Source organism: Crocodylus porosus, unplaced genomic scaffold, assembly GCF_001723895.1.
Source record: "Crocodylus porosus isolate Cpor-Errol unplaced genomic scaffold, CroPor_comp1, whole genome shotgun sequence".
In the NCBI taxonomy this organism is placed as follows: domain Eukaryota; kingdom Metazoa; phylum Chordata; order Crocodylia; family Crocodylidae; genus Crocodylus; species Crocodylus porosus.
Genome location: NW_017728928.1, coordinates 310743 through 320323, shown reverse-complemented (window position 1 = coordinate 320323; position 9581 = coordinate 310743). Strand labels below are relative to the sequence as shown.

The 9581-nt window shown below is 64.4% G+C and overlaps 1 protein-coding gene across 1 annotated transcript in view; it reads right to left on the bottom strand.

Annotated features, from left to right (window-relative positions):
* ENPP7 (ectonucleotide pyrophosphatase/phosphodiesterase 7) overlaps positions 1–8420 on the bottom strand; it is a 28377-nt gene extending 19957 nt beyond the window's left edge. Inside the window, exons 1-4 of the mRNA XM_019542782.1 lie at positions 8180–8420; positions 5802–5947; positions 4480–5100; positions 3796–3960 (exon numbers count right to left, since the gene is read on the bottom strand). Of these exons, the coding sequence (XP_019398327.1) occupies positions 3796–3960; positions 4480–5100; positions 5802–5947; positions 8180–8420 (1173 nt within the window). The remainder of the gene's footprint in view (positions 1–3795; positions 3961–4479; positions 5101–5801; positions 5948–8179) is intronic.
* Between the last annotated feature and the right edge of the window lie 1161 nt (positions 8421–9581).

The following is a 9581-nucleotide window of genomic DNA, read 5'->3' as shown; positions in this document are numbered from 1 at the left end:
TGTGCCCTTGGCCCAGTCAGGGCACTGAGCTCTGCCTCAGTTCCCCTGTCTGTAAAATGGGGGCGATGCTGTCGAACGTTGCAGCACGCTCTGGGCTGTATCGCGACGTCGCCCGGTCCAGGCCTCCCCCCGGCGGGAACCTCCACGTTGTTTGCTTAGCAGGCGGCTCGCGCTAGGCCGTGCTGCCCGGACCCCCGCCCCCACCGTGCTTCCTGCCTCCCCGAGTGGCGTGCGCGTCTCCTGTTTCATCTCGTTAGTGGGGAAAACCGAGGCAGTGAAAGCAGGAGAGCCAGTCACTATGGCAACAGATGTTTATCAAGCCCCTGAGCTGAGGCGCCGGGCTGGGGAGAGGCGTGCGGGCCTCCGGGACGGGGGGCTGGCATCGGGGCGGGCAGGGCCTCGGCCCAGCGCGCGCGGGTTCAGCCCTCGCCTGGCCTCCTGCTTTGGGGCGCTGCTGGCCGGCTTGGCCGTAGGTTGCCGTGCTCTGGGATCGCTAGCCCCCGAAAGCCCGGGGGGGTTCATGGTGGTTGCCTGAGTGCAACGGCTGCAGCCCAGGCGCACGGGCAGTGGGGTCACGGTACAGGGCCGCCAGCTGAACGAGAGCCAGCTGCAGGGTGCCATCCTGCAGCCCGCTCCTGCGGTCCTCTCCCGCCCGCAGGCCCCTCCTGAGCAGGGCCTCGAGCCCGGGGGAACCTGTCGGGGGTGCTGTGCTGGGGACCTGCCTGCCCCGGCGCTGGCGGGTAGCAAGGCCGGTCTCGGGGCGGCACCGCGCGGGCCCCGGGGCTCTGCTCGGCCCTGCAGGTTGCGCTGGCTGTCGGCTGCGTGGGGATGGGGCAGGTGGGCGGCTGCCCTGCCCTGGCAAGCTCCTGCTCGCCTCGGAGGGGGGAAGCAAGAGCTCTGGCCCCGTCTTTCCCCTTGCGTTGCCCAGATCCCGGCCTGGCCAAGCTGCAGAGCGGAGCACGGGGGTCAAAGGGAGATCCCGGCTAGCGCCGGTGCAAAGCCCCTTCAGCAGCGTCGTCTTCGCTTGGGAACAAGACAGCCCATGCCCCAAACCCTGCCGAGGCAACTTTATTTGTGAGCACGGGGAGGGGGCCGCTGGGGGCTGCAGCACCAGGCAGAAAAGGGCAACATGCGGCTGCAGGGCAAGCGGCAAGCTGGCGGCAGTGTTTTGGGAGAGGGTTTGCTGCGTCACCCGCCCCGGGCCCCAGGATTGAGACCCCTGCGCAGGAGAGCAATGTCCGAAAGGAACGGGGCGGTGGGTGCTAGCAGACTGGGGGGCTGGTGTTCGCCCCGGGCAGAGGGATCTTCCTGGCCGCATGCTGCAGGTCGCGTGCCCTCGCCTGGCTGCCCGGGGCTGCGGGGCAGACGCCTGGAGCCGGTAGAGCCGGCAACACTCAGGCGTCCCAATGGCCTGGCCAGGCCGCCCTCTCCGGCCCCGGGCAGAGGCTCCTTGAGGCCCAGCCGGGAGCAGCCGGCACCCGGAGTGACTGGAAAGCTGCCTGAGTTACTTTGGCGGCCTGGACCCAGCAGCGTCCAGCACAGCGTCCTTGGGGCTTCCCGGGGCACGAACGCCGGGTGCAGAGCGCTCTCCGTGCGCCCGCCAGCCGCTCCGTGGCAGCAGGAGTGAGGGGGTGGGGGCAATGCGGCCAAAGCTACAGGGCAAGTCATGCAAAGAGCTGCACGTGGAAGGGCCACCTGCACCGAGCCTCGGTCCCGGCGAGGAACTTGGACCCGTGCCGAGGGGATGTAGCTGAGGGCTCAGGCCGGCGCTGCACTGAGGCCGGGGCAGGCCACTTTTCCAGGAGGTGTCCTTCCTCGTCTCTCCACGCAGGGGCCTTTCCTTCCGGCGTCGCCCAGAACTCTTGGCATCTGTCAGGGGATCAAAAAGCAGCAGTTTATTTCGGTCGTGCACAGGGTCCCATCAGCTCTGGGACAGGACACGCTGAGCTTGGCACGCGGGGGTCAGAAGCTGTAGCGATCTATTGATGAGCGTGCAATGCACGCTTTTTCTCAGGTAACACCCGTGCAGCCGGTATGCGTCTCTGTGAACACGCAAGCCATCCACAGCACACGTGCCATTATTGCCGGCCTGCGAGGCCCTGCGGCTGTGCAAGAGAAACACATGGTTGCACGCGGTGCCGGAGCCCAGCCCCAGCTCCCGGCACGGTGGCCGCTGAGCGAGCAGCCCAGGCGGGCACCTTTCACTGCTCTGGACGGCCCGTAGCCCTGGGACGCAGTGGCGGCCCGTGACGCAGTGCCTCCGTGCGCAGCGGCCTGGGGAGACGGTCGCAGCCCTGCCGGGGGGGAGCAGTCTGGGGAGGGGGCTCACTGCTGGCTGGCACTGCGACCAGTCTAAGGCCCAAGGGAGACCCGGAGGACAGCAGACTTGCCAGCCAGCATCTCCGCAGCCAGTCTTGACCCCACGAGACAGAGCTGGGGACTCACCGCTGTGCAGCAGGGGCTAGTACATTGTGCCCCCGTGTCCCAGAACCACGGCAATGCCCAGCAGCAGCTGCAAGCTCCCGGTAGCAGGGGGTGGTGCATTGGACTCTGCAATTCCCAAGGAGATCAGACATTACCTTAATCGGGAGAGCTCTGCTTGCGGGGGAAGCTGGCACCGAGCAGTGGCCAGGCAGCAGGGGAAAGGGCAGCTGAGAGGCAGAAGGGACACTGTCCTGGTGCAGGCTGTGTGTTAAACCGGAGGGAAGGCTGTGACGCTGGGTGGCACAGGGCAGGGTGCATTGCCCATGCCTTCAAATCACAGAGGACGCTAACAGTGCATCTGGCACTGCTCCCCAGCAAGAAGTGGCAGCGCATGTGCTTTGCCCTGAGATGTCCCAGTCCCCGCAAGAGTCCGCTAGGCACTGGTCTGCCAGCACCGTGCACTGGCAGGGGTTGGGCACCGTGCCCTGGGACCGGCTATGAGTTCCCTGTCGGTGCAGGGAAGGTGGTGGGTGACGCTGCCTGCAGTGGATGTGGGACTTGGAGGGAGCCCCTCCAAAGAGCCAGGGCAGCCACCGGCGCACAGGAGCCTCCATGCAGTGCATTCGCTTGCTGCAGGGGCATGCGCACCAGCTGGCTGCGCTGCGCAGGGTGCTGGGCAGAGGCTCAGCTACTGGCCTCCCAATGCTGCCTGCACCTCCAGCCCAGGGAGAGCATCACGGCTCCCTGGTGCCTTAGGGCAGTGGGCCGGGAGGGGTGGGATGGGGGCACTATCGGTGCACAGCCACGCGCCTCTGTCTGCTGAAGGTTTCTCTTAGCCTAGGAAGTGCCACAGCTGTGGGTGTCCAGCATCGTGGGGGACCTGGGCCGAGCCCTCGAAGGCTGGGGAGCTGTAACGCTGCAGCCAGGCGTGCCTGCCCCTGCTCCTGGGGGGAGGCACGGGGGGAAAGCGGGGATGGTGGAAAGGGGCACGGAGCAGCAGTGGCAAGTGGCTGCGCGGGTGCTTTGCTGCTAGGTATCAATGTTCCCCCAAGAGTCCGGCAGGCGCCGGCTCCAGCCCACCGGCGCGCGGCAGGGAGGTGGTTGGCAGGGTCGGGCACCGTGCCCGGGCCGGCTGCGACCTTACCTGTCGTTACCTGGTAGCTGGCAGTGGTGGTGGCTGAGCCTGCAATGGAAACGGGAAGCAGAGCGAGTCAGGGAGCCCCTCCGGGAGGGCGGGGAGCAGCCCCTGGTCCCTGTGCCAAGCTCCTGGCACCCCGAGCACCGCGCAGCGGGAGAGGGGAGCTACTCACTTGTGGGATTTCTCAGCATGGGCATCATGACGTGCAGGGAGCCGTTGTGCGGCTCCGGCACGATGCCCAGCAGCTCGCACAGGAGCGGGTAGACGTTCACGCTCTCGAACGGCTCTGTCTGCAGCCCCGCTTCGAAGGCCGGTCCCACCGCCCGGAAGATGGTTTTCATGTTCGTGGCGTTGTTGTCGAAGCCGTGCTCCCCTTTGTTAAACTGCACTTTGATTCTCTGAGAAGGAGGAGAAGTTGCGGCCGGTTCCCAAACACCCCGGCCCCTCGGTGCTCGCCCCTGCGTCCTCGGCCTGCCTCGGCGAGGGAGGTCACTGCCAGAGCAGAGACCTCTCGCCACTCGCCCTACCCCAGCATCCAGCTGTGGACGGCGGGGGTTTCTGTCTGCGTTCGGAAGTGACCTGAGTGCACGTCCACATTTGCAAAGGCTTGAGGACGCTGCCTGGCACCCGGTGTGCAGCCGGTCCCTCGGGCAGGCTCCCCCCGCCCAGGGCAGCGCTCCCGGATCGTGACCTGCAGGCACCTTTGTTCTTTCTGGGTGGGGGCTTTTCCTTATCTGGGCCCCCCGGGCAGGAGACAAGCAGCCACGGGACGGGGGTCTACGTCCCTACAGGGAGGGGAGGCCCTGGCCTCTGAGACGGTGGCTTGGCTCAGCGCACGGGGCCCCGGGACGGGAGGTTACGGGGAGACGGACGCAGGTGCAAGGCAGAGAGCAGAGGCACCTGCCCGTGGGTCTTACCCCGTGGATCACGTATCCCGGGTCGCCGTACATCAGCAGGGGGGTGATCCTGGGGTTGTCGGCGTAGTGGAGCCTCCTGGGGAACTCCTCCTTCTTGAAGACGTGCAGCCGGGGGTGCGCGTCCCTCAGGGCCTGGTACACCTGCTCCAGCTTTCCTTCTTTCGGCACCAGCAGCCCATTGGGGCCGTAATCTAGGAGCTCAAACTGGATATCCTTGAAGGAGAAGTTAGACATTGCCCCGAGGAATATTTCGTCCTGCTTTATAACCGTCTCCATGCCGTGGTCCGAGGTGATGATGAGGTTGAGTCTCGGCTCCAGGCCGCTTTCCCGGACGCGCTGCCGTAGGTACCCGACGGTTCGGTCCACCTGGCTGACCATGTCCCTGCGCTGCTGGGATTCGGGGCCGTGCTTGTGCCCCGTGGAGTCGGGCTCCCCGAAGTACAGCGTGATGAAGTCGAGGTTTTCCTCCGTGAACCACCTCATGACGGTGTCGATGTTCTGCCTCCACTCGGTTTCGTTGTCGTACTTGTGAAAGAGGCCCTCCACCTTCTTCACGCTCACCTGCTCCCCCTGGTACGTCGCGTTGCCCCCCGGGAAGAACAGGGAGCCCGTCCGTAAGCCCTGTCGGCCAAGACAGCGGTTAACGCTCATCCCCTCCATCGCCCGCCCAGCCCCGCGCTTCTCCGCCTCCAGCACCTCTGTCTTTCCCCCCAGCCAGGCTTCTCCTGACCTCTGCCTGTTCGCTTTGCCCTGCTGAGCCGGGGACCGCCCAGCCTTCGCCTGCGCTGGTTCCCCCCGCGGCTCCTGCCCCGCGCGCCCTGCACCCCTGGAAGTCTTTGCACCGCAGTCAGCGACACCAGATCGGGGCCTCCTGCGCCTGCTCCCCCGAGAGGCACGAGGCACAGGGGCTAAGCAGGTCACCGTGGGCTCGGGGCTGGCTTTGTGCCTTCGAGACCCAGCTGAAGTGCCCCGGATAGGACACCGATCGCCCACGTCAGCCGCGGGGCTGTCTCAGGGTGCCCATGGTGGTTTCAGCCCGTGTTGGCGTGTTTTCCTGGGGGTGCCCTCCTGCCGTGCAAGGCGATGGCCTGTGAAAGGCCAGGCCCCGGCAGCTTTTGTCCTCTCTGCTGCCCACCCTGCGGGCTCGGTGCCCATTTCGAGGGCCCGTGTGTCGGGGTAACCCCTCGGTCGCCTGCGTTCGGCACGCCGGGCGGGCCGCAGAGGAGCCGCAAAGGGCGCGTCCGCGTTGCCCGCTGGTCCGAGGCCCGTGCGCCTGTCCCCGAACCGGAGCTGCGGGGAGGAGGCTGCGGCCACTCGCTCACCTGCCTCTGTGCTGTGATCCAGATGGGCAGGCTGCCGGTGTCCCACCACGCCGAGACGCCCTGCGTGTTGTAGTAGGGCAGCTTCTTCCCAGAGGTGGTGTTGAACCACATGTTGTGGATCACCCCGTGGCTCTCGATGTACTTCCCTGCCGGGATCGGGGCGGGTTGGGACCGTGCCGGGCACACAAACCCCACTCCCGTGGTCCTCTCCAGCCCGGCCTCCTGGTCTCGTTGTAACCCGGTGGTTGAGCCCCCCGTCACCCACATCCCGGACCTCCGTCCCCGTGTGGTGTGGAGCCGGCCGGCAGGCGCGTCCAAGCACCGCTCTTCCAGCGCTTAGGTGGTGTTTGCATGTCCAGCCTGAGCCCCACCACAGCCGAGCCCTCCGGTCTGTCCTTCAGCCAGCATTTCCCTTTGCTTCAGTAGCTCTTCTCCCCTCCTAAGACCCCCCGAATGTATTTATAGGGAGTGACAGAGCAGCCTGGATAGACCCACATGCCGAAAACACACGGCCTCCTCCGAGAAAACTCAGTGCGCGCGGCACAACCCCCATCGGGTAACCCCCCGCTGCAGCCCAATTCCTGCTTGGCGCCTTGTGATTCCTTGCTCCGGAGTTTGCTCTGCAGCCCTGTGGACAGGCAAAGGGCCCAGGCGTCTCTGGGTTGCTTGCTTTTCCTTTCCCCAAGCGCTGGTGCTGTCCTGGCTGCTCTCCAGCCCTCCCCCCGCCCCATGCCCCCAGTTTGATTGCTTCATTAAAAATCCTTCCTGCCGCGTGTGCATTGTCCTGTGCGAGCCCCTTCCGCACTGGGGATGGAGATGAGCAGCCCCCGCGTGCCAGGGCATCGAGCGCTTTGAGCCAGGCTTCCTCCTCGGAAGCGGCGGCTCTCGCGCCTGCACCGCTTCCCATTAGCCCCCCCGCCTTTGCTCCCGGGGTCTGTCTAATCATCCTCGTTAGCAGCGGAGGCAAGGTGTTCATTAGCTGGGGGCCGTGCCCAGGCGGTCTCTCATCTCTCCCACATCCTCACGGCACGGCGGCCCCGCTGCTCTCCTTCCCTGCCTGGCTAAAGGGCCTGGTGCCGTTTGTGCTCTGCAAGGCCGATTTAGTGATTCGGTATTATACAGACGGCTCCTGACCCTTGGACACCACCTGCTTTGCCATCCCCCTGCCGGCTCTCTGCTTCCTCCTAACATCCCTCGCGAGGTAGCTGCTTGCTCGTGTCGGCCCGCAGCCCGGCACTAAAGCTTTCCCCTCGCTCAGGATTCATATTCCAGCTGCTGTTTGCACCTTCACTTTCAAATAATTCAAATCTCTTCTCCCTTCACGTTCCTGTGCTCTTCAGCCCAGGTCATTTCTTCCTAAAGGCTAGGGACTGACATTACACATCAACCGGTTTAAGTGATCAGGAACTGGGTTAAACCTGTAACAGAACAGACATCCAGTGCCCATAAACCAGTTTGAAAATGGCTGACACGGGTTCGAGATAAACCTGGCTGCATGTAGTATATCAGACTTAACCGGTTTGTGCAATGTCTATCCCAGACCATAGTTTCTCCAAATCTGCTCCATTTCAGTACAAAAATCAAAGTTACCTATTATTTATTTCTTCTTAATTTACATTGAATCCACCGGTGGTCACTTGATCAAAATTTGCTTTTATGGGCTGTTGGTTGCAGCCGTGTTGGTCTAAGGACACAGGCAAACAAGGTTCTTTGGGTAGATGGGATATTTTTATTAGACCAACTAAATAGTTGGGAACATTATTCTTTGCATGCTTTCGGGCACAAGTGCCCTTCTTCCCACCCTCCCGAGAGTCTGAGCGGTCTCTCAATGCCCAAAGAAGAGTGTTCGTGCCCATAAGCTGGCACAGAACAAGTTTTCCAACTATTTAGTTGGTCTAATGAAAAATATTGCATCTACCCAAAGAACTTGTTTGCTTTTTTATCAGGTCTTCCCCACTTGCCAAGGTCTAGCATTGCTGCTGTTTGGGTTGGGGACTCCTTAGTGAAGCCTTTTGCCCTCTCTCCTACCCAGGAATACGGGGTCAGATGACCCCGGTGCTGTTTGCTGTCCCCTGCGTTGGTGACAGCCCACCCGACTGCTGCCTCCCATCAACATCAGAAGTTTCGTCCTTTGTGCTGCCCATACTCCCAACCTCTGCCTGCTCCCCGTTCCCACTGGCTTACCTGGGGCTACTGCAATATTTGTGCCGATATAGGGGGCCAATCCGAGCATCACACCAGTGACACGGCCCCGGGACTGGGATAGTGGGAGCGCTGGAGCAAGCAGGGCTGTGACAAAGCGAGGGATCCCCCTATGCTGGGGGCTTGCCCTGTCCCGCCAGACCCCGCCTTGCCTGGGGAGATTCGCGGGCACTCACCGGTCAGCAGCGTGAAGTGGCAGGGGCTGGTGATGGTGGCAAAGGCGGGCGTCATGTAGCGCGCCTTCACGCCCTCCTGCGCCATGGCGTCCAGGTTCGGGGTGTCCACGTCCTGGTCGTAGTTCCACCGGAAGCCGTCGAAGGAGACCAGGAGCAGCTTGCTGCGGTTGTGCCCGTTTGGCAGGGGGGCCCCGGTCCCCAGGGCGAGGGCAGCCAGCAGGATCGTTAGGGACGGGAGCATCTCTCCGTCTGGCCACCGAAGACAGGGGCGCACGCCCCGGCGCTGTTATTTAGAGGCACAGCAGGGTGCGAAGTCCGCAGGCCTGGCTTATTGCGGGCAGGGCACGTGGCTTTGGACCGGAGTCTGTTATCGCTGCTGGTGCATGACTTGGAGCAGGCTGAGGCGCCTGGGCCCCCCCGGAGCCACCCCGCCCTGCATGTGGTTAAGTCAGCGCTGGTGGACCCGGGGGCTGTGGCCACGGCTGCAGGCAGGGCTGTGGCGGCTTGCTCCACCCCACCCCGCAGCCCCCGATGTCCCAGCACGGCCCTGCCTGCTGCCCCCCGTGTCCTGCCTTTCTGTCAGCAGGGTGGAGCGCGGCCATCCCAGGCACAGCACAGGTTTGTAACCCATTGCCCCTACGAGCCTGGAGCACCCTTCCCCTCCGGGGCTCGGGTGCAGTCCCCGGGCCGGGGCTTAGGGAGAAGGGAGCAGCTCTGGGGGGTGGGGGGACAGGGCAGGCGGGTGCTGAGGGGAGGAGTCCCCGGGGCAGCTGGAGGAGGGGGCCCAGACTGTCTCCAGGAGAGCATTGCCCGTGCTTCCCCCCACCCCCCCGCAGCTCCCTCCCCAGGGATGGTGCCGCAGTGAGGCATCGGGTGCACGCAGCGTAGCTGGCACGTGCTACCCGGCTGGCGCTATGCTCGCTGCCCGTGCTGCCCTGCGGCCTCGCTGAGCACCGAGTCATTGTCCTGCTCCCATCTTCACCATCAGCAAAGGGCTGCCGCGGCGGGGCGGCCTCCGAGGCCCCTCCGCACCGCCTGACCCCGGCACCTGTCCTCCCTGCCAGGCCTGGCCCATGGAGCTGGGGAAGCTGATTATAAGGATTTATCAGTCGTGGATCCTTTTTATGGTGTCTCTGGTGCTGCCTCACCTGGCAGCGAGATGGGGATGGCCTTTGGCTGTGTTATGCAATGGAGGAGGGTCCCGCGCCAGCAGCTCTCGTGTCTCTGCCTGTTTGCCAGCCGGGCCGCGGGCTCGCTCTGCCCTCGCGCTGCACAGCTCGGTGTCTGGGGCCAGGGTGGGGCCGGCCCTCGCGCTCCTCCTCAGGCTCCCTTCTCTCGGCCCGTGGACCGGCTCGCGCGTGTGCACGATGGAGTCGGCGCTGGGCTGGCGTTTCCTTTGCAG